This window comes from Homalodisca vitripennis, chromosome 6 (genome assembly GCF_021130785.1).
Source record: "Homalodisca vitripennis isolate AUS2020 chromosome 6, UT_GWSS_2.1, whole genome shotgun sequence".
NCBI classification, from domain to species: domain Eukaryota; kingdom Metazoa; phylum Arthropoda; class Insecta; order Hemiptera; family Cicadellidae; genus Homalodisca; species Homalodisca vitripennis.
This window is the reverse complement of record NC_060212.1, coordinates 33,246,651-33,268,010: the sequence shown is the minus strand read 5'-3', so window position 1 is coordinate 33,268,010 and position 21,360 is coordinate 33,246,651. Positions and strand designations below refer to the sequence as shown.

Below are 21,360 nucleotides of genomic sequence, written 5' to 3'. Positions count from 1 at the left end.
CCAGAGGCAATTACCATGTTCTAAGCAGGCAGAATAAAGAGTGCCTACTTCCTTGTGATTTTAATTTTGTCCAAAACATATAATAACATGGTATGTGAAAATATGTATTGTATTGTATTAATAAAGCATTTACTTATTGCAAAATAACTTGCTGTACAAGTAAAGCAAAAATTATAGAACCACAAGTGAAATATAAAATACTTAAAATCAACCTTTACCTATGGAATATTGAATATCTGTGTTAATTATTAAGTTTTGAGAACGAGTTTCCACTCTATTAAATATAAAATGTTCAATTATGTTTCTAATAATTTTATAGCTTTTTTTTAATATTCAATCTACAACTCCAAATTTTTTTCTTCATTTTCAAACAAAAAGAATTTCAGCATTTTTATTGTAAAAAGAAATATGTTTAATTTTTTTAATTATTTTAACTTGTTTATTATTATAAGAATTATTCATTGCGGAATTAATGTAATTAACATTAATGTGTAGATGTATTTATGTAAAACAATATGCATGTAAAGTATGTTTAATATAATCAAAAAACCTTTTTTTAATCAAATTTTCTCCCTCGATTAACAATGCTGGAGGGTTAGATATAGTTATACCTATACTTCAATGTAATCAATGCTTTTCTGAAAATAAATGAATTTTGAATTTAAATTTTCCTGAATATACAAAATGTGATCTTGTTGGCACAAAATCTATTTCATGTTGGGCAACGTAGAGACTACCTCACTATTTTTTAATTGAAGATAGTATAAAATGGCGCATGTTATAAACCTGTGTTACCTTGTTATAAATGTGATACTGAGGCACCGATGGGCCTCGGCAGGTCAGAAGCATGTTAGTGCAGGATTTGCTGAAAGAAGCAGTGCCATAGGCGCAGTCTTCTTGGACCAGGCAGCTGAAACACTCTTGCTTCTCGGGATTGTTTAAATCCATTTTGTAAACATGCCTTTTAGCTGAATCACCATTCACTGTTGATGAGTAATAACTGAAAACAAAAAATATTTCAAGGTCAGCAGAAGAAAAGTCTATTCATATTTTTGCAATTTTATGAACTTCCCAGAGGGTTCACTTCTGGCTGGTTTATACCTTCCAGTTGAAGCTACCATTGGACACAACAAAATCCGATGTGTCACTTAAATCTGGGCAACCTTATGGATGTCCAGGAGCAACACATCACTAACCGCAAATGTCGAGATTCTGGGGTGCACTGCAAGGGTAATTCGATAGGTCTAGTCTACTGCGGGAGATGACTGTTGGAGTTGGTGGACTTTGTATATAAAAAAAAATATATATCACAGGTCAGAGAAGCCTACTTCTGTCAAAAGTGAAATAAGATGGGTTTTATATCAGTATTTAAATTTATAGTAAAAGTTAGATAATAACATATTGTCTTTTAGATGTAATACTTAATATTTGCTACAAATGTACTGTTAAAAGTACATTAACAATGACACTTCACATTTGTTCACATTGTTTATAAATTTTAAAAAAATGTTAATATTTTAGAACATTTAGACCTGGAATTCACACATAAGAAATCTAAAACAGTGTAAAAACTAATGGTTACTCCTTAGAGAATGTACTCACTATAAATGTAAAAAAATTGAAAATAATAAACAATGTTTACACACAACAATTGATTATTGGACAGGCTCTTTAATTGATATTTCACAACTTTAGAGATCAAGATGGCAGTAAATAACAGTGGGGAATAGCCCGGAGAGATTTTCAAAATAAGAATATGCCTATATTCATCCTAGGGACTGTAAGAATATCTATGTAAAATTTCAATACAATCGGTTGAATAGTTTACACATGAAAGTAAAACAAAAAAATAAAGGCACTTTCGGATTTATAATATTACTAGCTGTTTCCCGTGGCTTCGCACGCTTTTCGTAAGCTTTTCCCCGTGTAAGAGTACTTCTGGTTCAAGCGAATCATTATTTCCAACGCCGATGTAAAGCTTGTTGCCACGATTGTGAAAATCTGTCAAAGTGTATATTTATAGCCATTGTACATGCTCATGTACTTCATTATAAAGTGGTCTAACACTCAAGCTTTAAGTTGAACCAAAAATTCAGCCTTCAAATAGTGTTTGGCTTTTTAATGTGTTTGTAACTTTCTAGTGATTGTAGTTTAAATGTACAGGCGCTTTAATAACTTTTATATTTTCATTGTCACCTGGTGGTGAGTTACATCAATGGGTATAGCATGTAAACCTTTTCCGTGGAAAAATACATATACATACAAATTTTCATAATGATCGGTCAAATAGTTCACGATTCCATTAAGGACAAACATACAAACATTCATTTATATATATATATATATATATATATATATATATATATATATATATATAGATTAGGATTTGAAAAACATCTTAATCTACTTTTTACATCACCATTTGAATATTCAAATAGTATAAATTTTCAAAAAAAAAACTAAAAATCGTTTGGATGAATATTTGTGTTATCTTCAAAATGAGACATTTCCCATAATTTACAATCAAACATGTATAATTTTTTGAGGTCAATAGTGTTCTTATGGGGATAAAACTGTAATTTTTCTATAGTTTTCTTTTAATTAGAATAGTTTTAATTCTAGTATAGGTAGAGATGATTGGTGGGAAATCCCTTACCAATCTCTCTGCACTTGTAACTGAGTTACAATGATCTGCCATTATACAGGGTGGCGCATGTCATTTTCCCCAGAAGAGAAACTTAAAGGCGTTATAGGTTAATTGAATAAAACACTTTTAGGCAAGAAAACAATTTCATTATATAAAATTACCTACATATTACCATACAATGTTATAGCAGTTGTTTGAAATGTCCACCTTGATTTTGTATACACTTCATACAACGACTGAGAACAGAATCACAAATTTTTAGTTTTTAGTTAAAGGTTTATCGTTATTAACAAGTTCAAATGCATTTCTGATTAGGTTTCTGAGTTCATCAAGATTTTGTGGTTTTAAAGCATACACAGTCTCCTTTATAATGCCCCACATTAAAAAATCACATGGGGTCAGGTCTGGTGAGAGCGCAGGCCAATCGATAGTACCACGGCAATCAATCCATTCATTAAATGTTTTATTTAAAAAATCTCAAACTTGGATACCAAAATGTGCTTGGGCACCATCTTGTTGCCAGATGAGCGAGTGAGTATTGAAAACATTATTATTTCAGAGCTCGGGAACTACTACTCCTTGCAGCAACCGTAAGTAAATTTCTGAGTTAACACTTCCTTGAAGAAAATAAGGACTAACCAGTGCAGTACTCGAAATACCTCCTCCCCATACCATAACACCAGGCACATTAAGTTCTGCTTGGATTACGTTATGAGGACTTACATCCAACCAGTACACGCAGTTATGCTGATTAACACATCCATTTAGTTTGAAACATGCCTCATCACACCACAAAATTGATCGCAAGAAATTCGGATCAGCCTCTGAGCGGGTAATTAATGTCTCACAGAATTCCAATCGCCTATCGGAATCATCCTCGTGAAGTGCTTGGAGTAAAGATGGACGTTATGGCTTAAATTTTAATTGCTTTAACATTCTTTGCACCTTTCTTCTTAATATTTCTAGTTCAGCAGATGCTGTACGAGTCGGTTTACCGGGACTGGCTATAAAAGCCTGAGCAACTGTCTGCAGGTTTTCTTCGTTGCAAATTGATCATGGACAACCACACTTCGGAGCATTTAAAACACTTCCTGTGTTTTCAAATTTCTTATTTAATTTTCGCATATACCGTCGAGTGGATATCGCGACACCTGGATATTTCCCAAAAAATTCTTATTATAAAAAATTTCTTATTAAAAATTATCACAGCAGTACTTTATTATGCTTTCATGACAACTGAAGGATGTAAACTCGTTGTTGGGTTGTAAACATTTTTAAAACACACACAGATAAATAACAGATGCAAAGAGCGTCACTTTACACTAGCCGCTGAAACAGACAACAATGAACTTATTCTGTGTTGCTGCCAACTTAACATTGTTACCAACCTATCGAAACAAAATATCCCAATTTATGGGGAAACTGACATATACAGTTTCCCTGTATAACAGTACAGATCTGTGTACAGTGTTGCCAACACGAAGGTCAAACTCACACAGTGTTGTCTTCCTTGTCGTAGCAGCGTATGGCTGTGACCACACTGGGACCTGAAGTCAGAGGCACGTCCTGGCCGTCTTGCACCAAACTCAGCTGACGGTAGTTGCCCAGTTGGCCTCCCTGATCGTGTGGCAGCACTGTTAGGAAGGCGGTGGAGTTCACCCACACTGGTTCTACTATGTCCAGCCACCCGTTATCCTCATGGTAAGAATAGACCTGCACACGAGAGATTGATCAATGGAGATTCTTGACTGTAGTGAATTTCACAAAGAGAAAAGGGAACAAAATTGTATTGAATTGATTTTTGGCCCTGCGTTGGGCATTAATATCAACCCAAATGATGCATTCAGAGTGAATGAATGAACATTTATTGTCATATTACAAGATCCAGCTATGCTGGTAAGACAGATGACTAGTCAGAAATAGAACAATAATAAATATTGTCACTGCTACCATGTATAACCTATATTATATGATATTACAAATTAAACACCATTAATAAACTGCATATAAAAGCTGTATGAAGATTTCAGACATTAATAGGACAAACAATGAAATTTGTCAAACTTTGACATGAGTAATATACTACTAAATAAATTTAAACATAATACATACAACAATTCCCTTTCCTCTGTCTCCCATCTTTAGTAGTAATAAATTTAACAACAACATTCCAGCTAAAATGATTCACTAACAAATAAATAAGCTCTAATATGAAAATAACAGTATTATAATTTTCAGCTATGAATAAATTAACTATAAACTAATTAAAAGTATTAAAACCTATGTTTCAAACATTCATTTTGTAAAACATTGCTGAGTCAGATAACGTTAAAAATTGTAGCACACCACCATAATGTAATAACAATTATTCATTAATCAGGAAAACAACAAGATAACTGCATTTTTCCAAATTTGTGGTTTAATATTATTGGTATGAAGCTTTAAATAATGACTAAAGCTGTGGCTAAGAGACTGGATAACTTGCAATATTGGCCGAGAAAAAACGTGTGCAGGAGAATAACTTGATAACTTGTGTTTTTTCACAATTATTGAGTTTTGTTTTTGTTGTAAGTTCTTTTTTATTCTTAAGTTTACATTTAGTGTGTTTGAAGATTATATTATTATTTAGTTATTTTTAAGTTAGTAAATATTTCATGATCGATGGTTTTATAATGTTTGATGTTTTTGTTTTGGATAAATCTCTTTAAATTTGGTTAATGCTATGAAATAATTTTTTTTTAATGAAGTTTGGTTCACCTTGGGTTGTGACTAACTCTTACAGTTCTGCAATGTGATTTTGTTTACTATTACTATTATTAAACAAAGTTTTAGTATAGTTTCTGAAAAGATCTACAAGATCTGAATGATTTTTTGAGACAGGAAACAGCAGAGTAATTTTTGTAACTTTCATATGAAGACTTAATAGTGTCAAAATATATAATTTAAAGGGCGGATCGAATACTGATCTTTGGAGAGGGCCACCTTGGATTTAGTTTCCCATTATCCTTTACTGTAACAGGTGATTTGCATTTAGATACAATAAAAAATTTAATTTGTCGAAGGAAATTTACTCATACTCAAAGTTTAGTTGATTAAATTAATTATATTTTTCATAGTCACAATACAAAAGTGAAAAACTTTTTCATAAAAACTTCTTTTTTCAAAATCTTAAAGGGGACCATGGCTTCTCCCCTAAACTCTGGATTTATCAACTTTTCAATATTGTTTAGTATTGTAGTTATGTAGTACTAATTTATTGATTACAGATTGAAACTAAATTTGTTACTCAATTTAATTTTTAGAGCTCATTATAAAGCATACTGTGACACATATATTCGAAAATGACATAGAAATTTAAATTATGAATTTAATAAGAGTCTTAGGAGTTTGTTTCAGCTCTCCTGTACAAGAAACAAGTCAGGTTGTCCGTTGTTATCAAATTAATCTCTCAGGGATATAGATTAGCAAACATTTGTACTATTTTGGACTTAGTAGAGTACTTGAGATTAAAACTCTCACTGTGGAATATAAACAGACTTTATTGAAGATGTGTATCAGAAAAATGTATAATATTTATATGTGACTGTCTTGAATTAAGTACTAACAGTCAATCATATTCGATAAGTTCAGAACAGTAAGTTAAATTATTCTGTAATTTACTATATATTGCATACCTGTGCAAAAGGAAGTATAGCAGATGTACCCATAGCTTATTTTCAAATTTGTACATGCATTTATTCAAGTAGTGTTCAATTTATTAAGAACTTAATAAGGTTATTTCAGTGCTTCATGCCACTAGTGAAATTATTTATATTTTAATTGATTAATTAAGTTTTAAAAGTAGTTATGGTTATTCTGCACTAATCTTCTAATATTGTTATAGAGAGAACTAATAACACCTCTTTATAAATAATTTTTTATTAAAGAAATGGAAAATATATTTTTTTCTTTTTTACCAAGTAGGCATGCAAACAGAATCAATTTTATATAGTTTAGTTATATACATAATTGCAAAAAGACAATTACTAAACTACACAACTTAATGTATGCCTTGGTCTGTAGTCTCTCCATCCACGTCACAGAGAAGTAGGTACTATTGACCCAACTTACCACATCACAAGCACTGTCCACATCCGCACTACACAACTGAGTGCAGGCCTTGGTCTGTAGTCTCTCCATCCACGTCACAGGGAAGTAGGTACTATTGGCCCAACTTACCACATCACAAGCACTGTCCACATCCGCACTACACAACTGAGTGCAGGCCTTGGTCTGTAGTCTCTCCATTCACGTCACAGAGAAGTAGGTACTATTGGCCCAACTTACCACATCACAAGCACTGTCCACATTCGCGCTACACAACTGAGTGCAGGCCTTGGTCTGTAGTCTCTCCATCCACGTCACAGGGAAGTAGGTACTATTGGCCCAACTTACCACATCACAAGCACTGTCCACATCCGCACTACACAACTGAGTGCAGGCCTTGGTCTGTAGTCTCTCCATCCACATCACAGGGAAGTAGGTACTATTGGCCCAACTTACCACATCACAAGCACTGTCCACATCCGCACTACACAACTGAGTGCAGGCCTTGGTCTGTAGTCTCTCCATCCACGTCACAGAGAAGTAGGTACTATTGGCCCAACTTACCACATCACAAGCACTGTCCACATCTGCGCTACACAACTGAGTGCAGGCCTTGGTCTGTAGTCTCTCCATCCACGTCACAGAGAAGTAGGTGTTATTGGCCCAACTTACCACATCACAAGCACTGTCCACATCTGCGCTACACAACTGAGTGCAGGCCTTGGTCTGTAGTCTCTCCATCCACGTCACAGAGAAGTAGGTACTATTGGCCCAACTTACCACATCACAAGCACTGTCCACATCCGCGCTACACAACTGAGTGCAGGCCTTGGTCTGTAGTCTCTCCATCCACGTCACAGAGAAGTAGGTACTATTGGCCCAACTTACCACATCACAAGCACTGTCCACATCCGCGCTACACAACTGAGTGCAGGCCTTGGTCTGTAGTCTCTCCATCCACGTTACAGAGAAGTGGGTATTATTGGCCCAACTTACCACATCACAAGCACTGTCCACATCCGCGCTACACAACTGAGTGCAGGCCTTGGTCTGTAGTCTCTCCATCCACGTCACAGAGAAGTAGGTACTATTGGCCCAACTTACCACATCACAAGCACTGTCCACATCCGCGCTACACAACTGAGTGCAGGCCTTGGTCTGTAGTCTCTCCATCCACGTCACAGAGAAGTAGGTATTATTGGCCCAACTTACCACATCACAAGCACTGTCCACATCCGCGCTACACAACTGAGTGCAGGCCTTGGTCTGTAGTCTCTCCATCCACGTCACAGAGAAGTAGGTATTATTGGCCCAACTTACCACATCACAAGCACTGTCCACATCCGCGCTACACAACTGAGTGCAGGCCTTGGTCTGTAGTCTCTCCATCCACGTCACAGAGAAGTAGGTATTATTGGCCCAACTTACCACATCACAAGCACTGTCCACATCCGCGCTACACAACTGAGTGCAGGCCTTGGTCTGTAGTCTCTCCATCCACGTCACAGAGAAGTGGGTATTATTGGCCCAACTTACCACATCACAAGCACTGTCCACATCCGCGCTACACAACTGAGTGCAGGCCTTGGTCTGTAGTCTCTCCATCCACGTTACAGAGAAGTGGGTATTATTGGCCCAACTTACCACATCACAAGCACTGTCCACATCCGCGCTACACAACTGAGTGCAGGCCTTGGTCTGTAGTCTCTCCATCCACGTTACAGAGAAGTGGGTATTATTGGCCCAACTTACCACATCACAAGCACTGTCCACATCCGCGCTACACAACTGAGTGCAGGCCTTGGTCTGTAGTCTCTCCATCCACGTTACAGAGAAGTGGGTATTATTGGCCCAACTTACCACATCACAAGCACTGTCCACATCCGCCCTACACAACTGAGTGCAGGCCTTGGTCTGTAGTCTCTCCATCCACGTTACAGAGAAGTGGGTATTATTGGCCCAACTTACCACATCACAAGCACTGTCCACATCCGCGCTACACAACTGAGTGCAGGCCTTGGTCTGTAGTCTCTCCATCCACGTTACAGAGAAGTGGGTATTATTGGCCCAACTAACAGCTCCCAAGATGTTGTCACTGGAAAATAAACAATTTACATTACAACTATTTTACATATCTCTTTTCGAATCAGTGTGTATGAGTGCATGAATTTGTTTTAATTCAGAAATTTGGTAGATATTATTGATGAGTTTTCTTATCAATCAGACTTAGTCGCAAGCTATCTGCAACTTTAATTTTAATATCCATAATTTCTAACCTTTGCAACTCTTTCTTCAACCCACTTACATTGCTCTAAGTTTTAAGCTAACTACTACTAAACTAAATAATAACTGATCTAATAATAAAAAAATTATTGAAAAATTAACAATTTACCTGGTAACAAGATCTGTAGGCGCCTTGAATATAACAGGTTTAAAATTTTCAGATGCTAAGTCCACATAATTCAAGTATGCCACAGGATTTCTGGTGCCTACCTAGAACAACATCAAAATAAATGTAAAGTTCCTTAAAGTCAGTTGTCTTTATTGGAGAGATCTAAGTTTCTATAAGAAATACTAAATTCTTATATATGACCAATTGTTATATAAGACTGCACTGAGAGGAAGGTGAACTGGAGCGATTCTTAACATTCACAAATTAAAGATTGGCCAGAATCATCCTGATAAGCTAAAATGTTCAGTGCTTTTCTTACCAAAGCAAACACCTGACTCGCACTTCCAAAACATTGTAATAGAGATCAAGCGGTTTTCTTTATAAGTGAGCGTCAACACATTACATCTTAATTGAGAAATTATTTAAAACTCAAAAAATAAAATTTAATTATGGAATTTTTTTATATAATTTTTTTACAAGGAAGGGCTATTTTATATATATATATATATACATATATATACACACACACATATATATATATACACACACACATATACATATATATATATATATGTATGTATGTATATATACAATCTCAAGCTCTTTAAAAAGGTCTGTAACACTATCATTTGTTTTTCATTTTTTAATTATTCTAATACTCCTTTTTTGGAGTGTCAGAACAATATCCAAATTTTCCTTGGTCGTTGCCCCATACACAGATACTCCCTACAAAATTTGAGAGTGCACTAGAGAAAAGTAAATTATTTTTAGTATCTCCAAATTATAACTAAAAGACGTTCTTTGTAAGGCATATAGTCTAGAGGACTTTTTTTATGTACATGATATGATCATCTCTGCTTAGGTTTTTGTCAATAATCAGTCCCAGAAAATTTGTTTTCTCCATCTCTTGTATTTTTATGTTGTTAATTCCCAGTTGGTTTTACAATGGTTTGTGCAAAATAAGACGTAATTTGTTTTTTGGAGCCATTTAGAAGAAGGTTTTTCTGAATAAAGAATTTGTTAAGAGATAATAGATTTTCCTATGATGATTTATTCTTTGCTCCAAGTACATCGTAACAAGCTTTGTCATTTTATAGTATATACTAATTATGTGGAATAAAGTGATTTGATTTGAACAATATCAAAACGTTTATTAAAATAAAAACTGTATTACAAATGGTGTTATTAATAAAGTAATATTCAAATGAAAGAATAAACTTGCTCGTAAACTTAGGAGACATTTTCATCAAATACAACATATAATATGCGATTCAATAATCTTCATTTTACTTTTATCAACACTGTTATTAGTAATAAAACTAAAGTAACAAATTATTCAGTATCTCACTTATCGTATTACTTGTTTAATCTTACCTTCGGATACTTAATGACAACTTCCTGGACGTATTGAGACGAAACTAGGTTTTTGTTGGTCCATCTGTTGGGATCTCCGTACTTCCAGAAAGTGACGTTCCGAACATTCACATCGTTCATGGTTGCAAACACCAACTTGGATCCATCTGGCGAGAACCATAGAGCCTTGGTGTCTCCCAGCACTTCCTCTGCAAATGGAAAATATTCTAAATGAATTATTGCACGTGTTTGAAAAGGAAATTTAACTGAGCGTTATGTCCAGGAAGTTTAAAACTTGAACTTTTGTATTGCTTAGTTGAACATGTTTTGTTCGGAACATTGACAAAATATATCACTGAAATCAAAGTTAAGTAATAAGTCAAATCTAGCCCTTAAGGGCCAGTTGTACTCATGACCATCTTGATTTTAGTCCCTAAGAACAAAGGGTATTTTGGTATTATCCAGAGGCCACTCTGTCTACCTGTGGCAGATTTTGAAAAAAAAAAGAAGTTTTTGTGGAAAAGATCTCATCATTCTGGTATTGTAACCATAAAACATAAATTTAACTTAATTTTATGAACTAACCTTTGAGTAACCCAGCAGGGGTCACTTCTGGCTGATTTATACCTTCCAGTTGAACCTACCACTGGGCACAGCAAAAACCGAAGTGTCATTTAAATCTGTGCAACTGTATTAAACAAGTAACTATTTTTAAGTTCTTATGTTTGAAAATTTAAAGAATTAAAGGTTCTCCGTGACTGATTTAGTAGTTTTAAGCAAAGCACTATATCAGTCTGACCATACATACAAGCATTAGTGGTGGTACAAAAGGCAATGCTCAGCTTTGGCAGGCCCCGTCACCGCCCCCCCCCCCTACAGTTATCCCATTGACAGCATCTTACTATTTGTTAATAATAATAAGAGTCAATATATGTTGCCAAAAATTAGTATAGAAGAATCTTATTAATCGGATTATTAGTCTTTGAGTTGTCCGATTGAAATTATTGTTTTAGATATTAATGATTGCGAGAAAGATCTTGAAAAGACATGCTTCTAATTTAATTTTAATTCTAAATTGAAGATAATTTGTCTTTTGTATCGAAATTCCAGTTATAATTCATCGGGTCAGACCGGACACAAGTGTTGAGGTATTTATTCTTTGATCGCAGGAACTATTATTGGCTTTTCCGCTTGAATTTATGACATAAATAAACATGATATTTTTAAATGATAAGTAAGATTATTATTTAAGGTGGGCCCTAGCCAGACTGATGAATGCAGACTCTGTGGAGAAGCGGAGGAATCAGCAGAGCACATATTGCTAAACCGTCCTGCCATATCTACAATTCGGAAGAGATTCCTAGAGGCATATCTCCTCAGCCCCAAGGACATCAGAGAACAGGAACCCTCAAATCTGATCGGCTTCATTAAAAGTCTCAGATTATGAGGACACAAATATAAGTAAGGGAGGTGCAAAGGTCCTTTTCAGGACTAAGTGCAGGGACAATCCAGAAAAAAAGGTTATTTTAAAAGTAATAGACACAAGTTTGTTCGAAATTGTAATGAACGATATTACAAATTTATCTCATTACAGTTATTAGATTAAGCTCCCTCTATTAAATTAAAGTCCCCTCAATTAGATGGGTGGCGGGGCCCCGATAAAATTTTCCAAAATAAATCTGAATATGGCTTCTTATCTGACCAGAAGCTCTTGTAACCATTCAAATCTAGCCTTCTCAAATGTAATTTCCTTAGTCTATCTGATTATTGTTTCATGGACAATATAACATCTTTTCAAAGATCAATCAATATTTCATTGGTTTCTATAAATGTTTCACATCTTAACACAGTCAATCATAATGCTCACTGTTTTCTGAAAGCGTATAACTAAAATTCTACCTTCGTACACCCAGTCCGCCACTCCATTGAAGATGTCCTTGTTGGATGTGGTGATCCTATGGGTGGTGTTCACTAAACGATCTTCCTCCGATTGGTAGTAAATGTCGTTTTCTGCCACAAACACCAACCCTGACCCAACTGGTGCCCAGGCGATCAGCTGAATCCTCCTCCCTTCTGCCAGAACGTACTGTTCTCTGGAAAAATAACCGTTATCAAGTAACAGAAAATATTCAGTAGGAAAAGATGCATTAATATATATATTTATTTCAGAATAACACTATAAGTATACCAGCAGGGATTACTTCTGGCTGGTTTATACCTTCCAGTTCAACCTACCACTGGGCACAGCAAAAACTTATGTGTCACTTAAATCTGGAAAACCTTATGGATGTCAAGGAGCGGCACATCACAAACCACAAATGTTGAGATTCTGGAGTGCAAGGGTAGTTTGATAGGTCAAGTCTACTGCGGGAGATGACTGTTGGAGTTGGTGGGGTTTGTTCCCTAAGTGTCAGAGGTTCTTGCTAGCCTCATCTTAAAAGTGTGCCACCCCCTGCCTGCTTTGACTGGAGAGGCTGGTTCAGAGCCCTCTTCTTTCGAGGGGACATGACTTTGAGATTGGTGCCCTAAATTCTTCTCCATAGATCTTGATAGGAGGTGGCCCCTAACCCCAACCTTACCCATCCTGAATATCCTGTCACTCCGGAAACAGTGCAAAAGTCCTTATAGGACTAGGTGCAATTTATAAGCTTGTTGTCCTAAGAGAACAAAAAAAAACACTATAAGTTATTTTCAGTTCATACAAAAAAATCAGTAACAGTACATTTTGAGATCTGCAATCTGATCTCTTCCTCAGGTGAATAACTAACCTAACACATACCTACACTAGATCTTGTAACGTAGTGTAACTGATTTTTTTTGTATCACTGAACAATGGCAAATGTCCGGAAAAATCCTGTTTCCTTCACAATCCTTCCATCGTCAAAGTCAAATTTCAATCAAGGATTATAAGTAACTTAGCAATGGCAATCCCCAAAAGTTAACAAATGTAAAAGGAACTTATGTTTCCAACTGAAATAAAATGAGAGAGAAATATCAAAGTAATTGTTTTTTAAAACCACTGAAAGGAAACACTATGTTTAGAAAATTGATTGTCTAAACATTAATATGGACTCGCAAAAAACTTCATACAGTTTGTAACTATAAACCTCAAGGATATTCAATTTTCGTGAAATCGATATTGGAGTTTCTTCTAAGAAAAACACTGATCATCAGCTATATTAGTTTTGGTGAAGATCGAAAAGGGTATCATGTCAAAAAAAATGTTTATAGGATCATAATTGTTAGTTTGACAAACTTAAAACCAACCATCAGACGAATACAATATGTGTCTAAAACGTATCTGATCTTATTTTCTATATGCATTGAAACGAAGTACGCATATAGATGCAGCCAATAAAGTATGCATGCACAGGCCAGTCTAGAGACTGTCTCAGGGTCAGCTGGCTGTAAGTAAACATCAAACATCAATTCACGTCCTGATTTCTAATCATATTTTTATTTGTTTTTATGCAATATGTGGAACATGATACAGCAATATAGCTCCAGATTTTATTAAAAAAACTAGGTGATTCCTAAAATTAAATCATTTAAAACATTAAACAGGCCTTATGAGTAAATCACTGAAATTTGACATCTGTACAACAGCTTTAAAAGATGGCCACATTTCAGAGACAGTAAACCTTATTCTGGAAGACCAGCATTTTAGTAATGAAGGATCAATTATTAACTATCCGTAGTGATATTTAGTAGGCAGTACTATTATGCCTCAGTAGGTGATTTAGTTTAGTCGGTTTTGACAGAAGAGATTTGTATGCGCAGAATTTCTAAAAGATTTGGTTCCAAAGAATTTGTCAACAGAACAAAATCAGTTCTCTGGCTTGGAATTAGGTCAGACCATGTTAGAATGTGCATAGAGTGACTCTAATTTTTCGAAAAACAGTCCCATAACACGTGATGAATTGTGGGTCCATGGGAATTGATCCAGAAAACCAAAATACTGTCTTCCCAGTGGAAAAACGCAACGTCGCCCACCCCAAAAAAGCACGTTAAGCTTAAAGTAAGGTCATGCTCACGGTTTTTTTTTTACTGCAACGGAGTAGTTAATCATGAGTACGCATACGAGGGTCAGACTATCCACTAAAACATACTATTTTAGAAGTTCTGCATTGTGGCGTAAACGTTCTTACTTGTAAATAACACAATTTTGGTTGTTTCATCAGGATAATGCTCCAGTGCATTTTTTCCCACCTTGTTTTAATGCTTCTTTGTAAAACACATTTCCGTTTAATGCCAGGCTCTAGTACTCTCCTGATGTAGCACACATGAGATTTCTGGGTATTCTCTCAATTTCCTTTTGGGAATCCAAATTTGAGACCAGAAATTAACATAGTGCAAAACGTAACAGCTCAAATGAAGTCCATCTCCAAAAGAATAAGCCCAAAAGTGGCAGTACCAGAACGTTTTTTTTAAACACAACCTATAAATAAAGATAAATCAGTGCCAGCCAACCATACAAAACCAACCATTTCACTAATAATGATCACTTTCAGTCTCTTTATCTTTCTTGGATGAAAGTGATTGTATATTTTACAATATTTCTAATACCATTAATATAGTGTTTTAGAGAAGTTTCATATTTATTCGCTAATTTATATACATACCAAATAGATATTATTTTACATAATGTGCCAACTATTCCAATGACATAAAACAGTACTTTTTACATTATCATTAAAAATTTTATTTTTTTTTTTATGATTAATAAAAATACAGGGTGTATATTATGTCTGGAAACACCCAAAATATCCTTTAATAATTTAAAAATATCTAAATTTGAACCTCTTACAATCGTGATAGAGATTGGGCATCTACTTTTTGGAACAAATGTTTTGTTATGTCCACACCAACGGGGACGTCCTGGCCGAGGGTATCGTGAATATTCTTACTGGAAGCCTATACCTTGTGATACATAATTTTAAAGGTAATAGCTTACTGAATTGAATGCCACAAACCGCATCTCAAAGGAATTATTCTATCAGAAAATAGAGCATTTTTAGTATTGAAAATTTACTGATGTTTCAACAATGTAAATTTTAAACATGGTTTCATGCCACAAAAATGTGTTACACTAATTTTTTTAGCAATTTTTTTAAATGTTCCAATTAAAATAAAACAAAAATTACATTTTAAGCTGGTTCTATTAGCACAAATTTTGCCAGTTTTTATTAAAGTACAATTATGGAAATACTTATGTTATTGATTTCTTATTACAAATAAAAAATAATGTATGCTGTTATAAAAGTCTTACCAACAAACGTTTTACCTGCATTTGGTGTCAAAGCAATTGTTCGAACTGTTTCCTTCTACGGTTTTGACAATGAGCCAATCTTGTGTAAAATGATTCGACAGAGTTTTGCCTAACATTTCTTCAGTTATCAAAGCAATCTCCTCTATAATCCCTGTTTTCTTAGGTCTTCCAAATTATGAGGCTTTCTTCTATAAACATTGGATTTTTAAATGACCCCATAGGAAATAATCGATTAGTGACAAATCCGGAGATCTTGGAGGCCATTCGATTTTCTCCTCTTCGGCCAATCCATTTATGTGAGGAAACCTTAAATCCAAATACTCTCTTACCTGTCTCCCATAATGGGGTGGAGCACCATCCTTCCTTCCAGCTGAAACCATACATTATCAAAGTATTCTCCTGATGCAATTTGAATAGCTGGGATTATTTCATTTTGGAGCATATTGGTAGTCAAAGTTCGGCATTTAAATTTCCATTGATGAAAAAAGGGTCCAACCAATTTTGTTACCTAAAATTCCACACCATACGTTCAGTTTTTTGTGGTTGCTGTGAATGGGACTCAGTAATCCAATGTGGGTTTTCACTAGCCCAGTAACGGCAATTGTGTCTGTTAACATTGCCATTATTAGGAAAAAAGTTGCCGGTCATCAGAAAATAGTATGTTGGTCAGAAAATCTCTATTGTCATCACATTTGCGCATCACAAGTTCACAAAACTCAACTCTTCTGTCACGTATCATCCTCACTATAACTGTTGGACTAAATGATGAAACTTTAAATGGTTTGTATTTATTAATTTTCAAAATCTTACTCACAGACATAGGGTGCATATCATGTTGCTGTGGCCGCTTTTCTGAGCGATGTATGTGGGTCTTCAATAAATGTTTGCAAAACTTCTAGTGCATGTTCTTCATCTGTTGCAGATTGTATCCTACCCGACTTTGGCCGATTACGTACACTCCCTGTCATTTTCAAAACGCTCAATAGTTTTTGATATTGGTTGAAACACTTATGGGATTCCTTTCTGGGAAAGTGTCATTAAACAAATTACAAACTTCCCGATAAGATCTTTGACGATCGCCATATCCTCGCATCATCAACAGAGTAATTCGTTCTTATTTCAGACAATTTCCATTAAAATGCCAAATAAAAACTGAACTACTTGGGGGGGTAATTAGATTAACTTGTTGACAAGCAATGCTTCAGAGACAAACTGATTAACTCGACAGGAATGATATGACCTTTGTCCATTTGTAAATTCCCAAGCTTAGACCTGTCTAGTGAAAGCTCCATGCTCAACAAACTGAAACCTGTAGACCAGATGATTAATAACACAATAATGTTTTCTCATAGCTAGTGACCTTTGTCTCTTTAAACCTTCCTGCTGACTGAGAAAACACCAAGTACAGATTCATAAGTAATCAGAGAAAGTGACTCATAAAGTTTTATTCATTGTAATAAAAAACTGGTAAATTTGTACTTAATGAAACCAGCTTAAAAATAATTTGGTTTAAATTGTTTATTTTATTTTAATTGAACATTTAAAAAAATGCTAAAAAATTAGTGTAGCACATTTTGTGGCAAGAACCATGTTAAAATTACATGTTTGAACATCAGTAAAATTTTCAATACTAAAAATGCTCTATTTTCTGATAGAATAATTCCTTTGAGATGCTGTTTTGTGGCATTCAATTCAGTAAGCTATTACCTTTAAAATTATGTATCACAAGGTATAGCTTCCATTAAGAATATTCACGATACCCCTCGGGCAGGACGGTCCCCCGTTGGTGTGACATAACAAAACATTGTTTCCAAAAAGTAGATGCCCATCTCTATCACGATTGTAAGAGTTTCAAATTTATATTTAAATTATTAAAGGATATATTTGGGTGTTTCCAGACATAATATACACCCTGTTAATAATTATATATAAAAATATAATATATATATATATATATATATCAAATGTAGTATTTTCCTCATAGGGGGGTGGGGGGGGGGGGGGTATTACATATTATCTGTGGTAATCAATAAACTAATTTAATTATGATCATAAAAACAAAATATAAGTCAAATTTTTCTAAATAATTAAATAAAAGTTCCATTTTAACAACATATTGTTACAAACACATTAGTTTAAAATATCAAAAATGCAAACTTGAGCTATAACAAATCCTAAACCAAAACGTATTTTCATTTAATAAATTAAAATTAGTTCAAAACAACACTAATCCAAATTGAATAGTGAACACCAAAACTTAATCCATTACAAATAAATCTAAGCCACTTTACAAATAAAGTAAAAATCCTGCTTTAAAAATTGTGTGCACAAATAATTCTTCTTTAAACTATATTCTTTATTTGCAAGTGTAAATATTTTTTGTAAATAATTCTTGCACTAAATAAATAACTTTATTTTAGAAATTTTTGACATTATTTATTTTTGTTGCAATAAAAAAAAACTTTCAAGATAATAAAGTAACCTATGTAAAGTAACTATAATCTTGGACTTTAATTATAACTGAAAACAATGACTTATTTTACTTTTATTTTAATTATATGTTTAAATATTATTTAAGCAGTTCATGAATTTCTATTGATGTTTTCAATGTACTCGCCATAGTATACTACACTGTGTGCAATTTATCGTTCAACTAAGTAATGTAGAATATTATTTAAGCAATGATACATTTCAAAATTTAAGCAAAAATCAATGTGATTGGAATCGACGATGATGTGATTTTTCTCAAGAAAGTCTTGTATCAAAAAAATATAACTTGTATATTCTCAATTTCTTAACAACTTTCTCTTTAATCAAACACTAAAAGAAATCAAATGCTAAATCTTTTAAACCTGTATCCTAAAAATATGTGTATTTTCCATCAGTAAAAGCAGTTATTTTTCTATAAAATTACATTTTAATTTGTAAATATTAAACACAAGAAGCTGATAACACAAAGCCTTGAGGTACACCAAATTTATTGTCAGAGACATTTATTTTAACTTGCTTTTATTACTAATAACAAAAATTTTGAAGCAATTTTTAGAAGGATCACACATCTAATTAGTATTGCTTCTTTCATTGTGGCTCTATATGCAGATACTCCAACACAGTAACTATATCAATTAATTAGAGTAAGGACACTTTACAACTCTACTGCAGTTGTGTTGCAAAGAGCATTGTAGTTAACAAAAGATCAAATAGTTTTTTTTTTCAAAAAACATGGTTTTTTATTATAGGTACCTATTTCATATTTTCATATGTTTTCAGCTAACTATATAAAAATATTTTTTGTCCATCATATTCAGCCCTGTAATCCATTCTGCTTTTGCTTAAAAAATTTGGCATTATTCAATAAATTTAAAAAACTGCTCAGAATAACTTTTTTTATCTAATGAAAATACTATTAATAAACTGATTAGTCTTTAACTATTAATAACCCACAGATTTTCATTTCCAAAATAGCAACTATTCAGCTGAAGTTCAATTTTTATAGAGACCTCCTTTACCATTGTTAACATATAAAATGAAACTGGTGAAATAATGTTTATAGTTTTCTCCAGCTATAATAATAATATTAGTAGTGCTGAAATGTGAGGATTGTTTTTTTCTACATTTTTAATTATTTATATTCAAACAGACTTACCGTAGCAGATATGTTCTCATATTGTAGTATAATATTATTAAAAATTATTTTAAAATCATAACACGAATTGAAAATTTACTTATTGTTGAGCATTTTCTTTATGCAAGTAACAAAATGGAAATAATTTTACAATTAATTGCATATTAATGGAGTATGGTGGTTTATTTAGTACTGTAAGTAACATAAACAAAAACTCCTTCCTCTATGATATAAGACACACCTCACGTGTTGCATAACATTAGCAACCAAACAGCTCTACACATAAACATTAGAAGAGATAAACCAGTCTCTTACTGACTGGGCTCTAAAACCGGTTTTCTGCCCAATGCAACTTTTACATTTTGGCACTATGACCTCTTTGTTATTGATGGCAAATCGCAAGCTTTCAACATTCTGTTGTTTTTTTTTTTTAATTTTGATTCTTAAGGTCAACACTTTTATGGATTGTAAACAAAGAGTCTTGTAAAAATTTTAGTTGCACTGTATTATATATTATAAATGCAAGTAGTCTGCCAGGGGCGTCACTAGCCTATGGCCCAGGGGGGGCAAAACGATATGGAGAATAAGAAAAGTATGATAGTGGTCAACAGATTCTTTTTTATTTGGTTAGTTAAAACATAATTTTCGAGAGTTTTTGTAAACTTCTCGACCACTTCAAATGCCAGTCAAGTCAAAGACTTAGGACTTTGGTTGCTTTACATTTGGTAACTTTTTAGGGAGCCTCTCCCTGACCCCCCCCCCCCCCCCCTTGGTGACGCCCTTGTACTCTGCTGGCTTGGCTATCAATACGATAATGTTTTGTAATATTTAAACCAATAACAAGTCAGGACTTCCTCCACTTAACCGATTTTTACTATATTAAAAACTACTATTAATTCAACAATGGTTACATCTAAGATGGTATTGTTTACAAAAGAAAATTCCATTTCTTGCAACAGTAATTCCTAATTCTTCTGTATTCTTTCTTTATTCTTCTTAGACTCCTTTTCATGGATAACTTTGGTGACCACTACAGTATTTTACAAATCAACTATTGTAACTAAGTTGCAGAAGTAAGATAAATCATCTTTATTCAAAGTTCAAGAACAACTTCGCTTAGATTTTCTTTTTAATCAAATAAAGTTAATTATAGATTATTTAAAATGCTTCAGAAGGCCTTTAACACATCGATTAAATACATTTCGACATTCCTCAAAAACATTTGTTTCAATTAATAAACCCAAATTTACTGAGGAGAGTCAATTTTTGTTTAATAAAACTTTAAGTTAGGTAAGAAAACTAAATATGGAAATAAAATTTAATCTGTTTTAGAACTGTTAACAAGCGATATATGAATAAGAAAACTCACATTTAAATAAAAATTAAATTTTAAACATTTAGTTCCATCTAACACAACATATGAAAATCAAATGTAGACTATATACTAATACTTAAATGTTTATACTTTGGTTTATTTCTGAAGTGATGGACTAAATTAGCAAAATAGTCCATCAGTCTATCCAAGGGATAGAAAGGTCCTAGAAATTTTAAACAAGGTACATGGGTTCCTCTTAGTCCAAGGACAAACCTGTTGATTTTGGAGTCAAAATGTCAAAGGGGAGTCCATTTGTCTGTCTGTCCATCTGTTTGTATGTCTGTGCAATAACGTATTATAGTTACCTTTTGTCGAGACCTTCAATACTACAATATACCAATTTATTATTCCCTTATGTGATTATTATTTGGAATATGAACTTATTAAACAAAATTTTATTTACCATAGTCTCATCAATGACATGCCTAAATTACTATTCAAACTTTATTATTTAATTCCCTTCTTGTGATACAGTTGGTTTAACAGCATTATTCCTTCATAATTAAGATTTCAACTTCAACTTGAACATAACAAAATGTAGGCAGATACAATCATACATTAATTCTGGGTACAGTCAGTAAAACTTACTTTCTCGTAAGACAATTGACTTAGC

The 21,360-nt window shown here is 33.7% G+C and overlaps 1 protein-coding gene across 2 annotated transcripts in view; it reads right to left on the bottom strand.

Annotated features, from left to right (window-relative positions):
* The window catches only part of LOC124364236 (venom dipeptidyl peptidase 4-like), a 59,335-nt gene that overhangs the window by 11,653 nt on the left and 26,322 nt on the right, over window positions 1–21,360 (bottom strand). Inside the window, exons 5-11 of one of the 2 annotated variants that reach the window (XM_046819561.1) lie at window positions 12,378–12,571; window positions 10,500–10,687; window positions 9,126–9,226; window positions 8,805–8,828; window positions 7,622–8,696; window positions 4,143–4,360; window positions 796–1,000 (exon numbers count right to left, since the gene is read on the bottom strand). In XM_046819561.1, the coding sequence (XP_046675517.1) occupies window positions 796–1,000; window positions 4,143–4,360; window positions 7,622–8,696; window positions 8,805–8,828; window positions 9,126–9,226; window positions 10,500–10,687; window positions 12,378–12,571 (2,005 nt within the window). The other variant, XM_046819562.1, reaches the window with a different exon arrangement.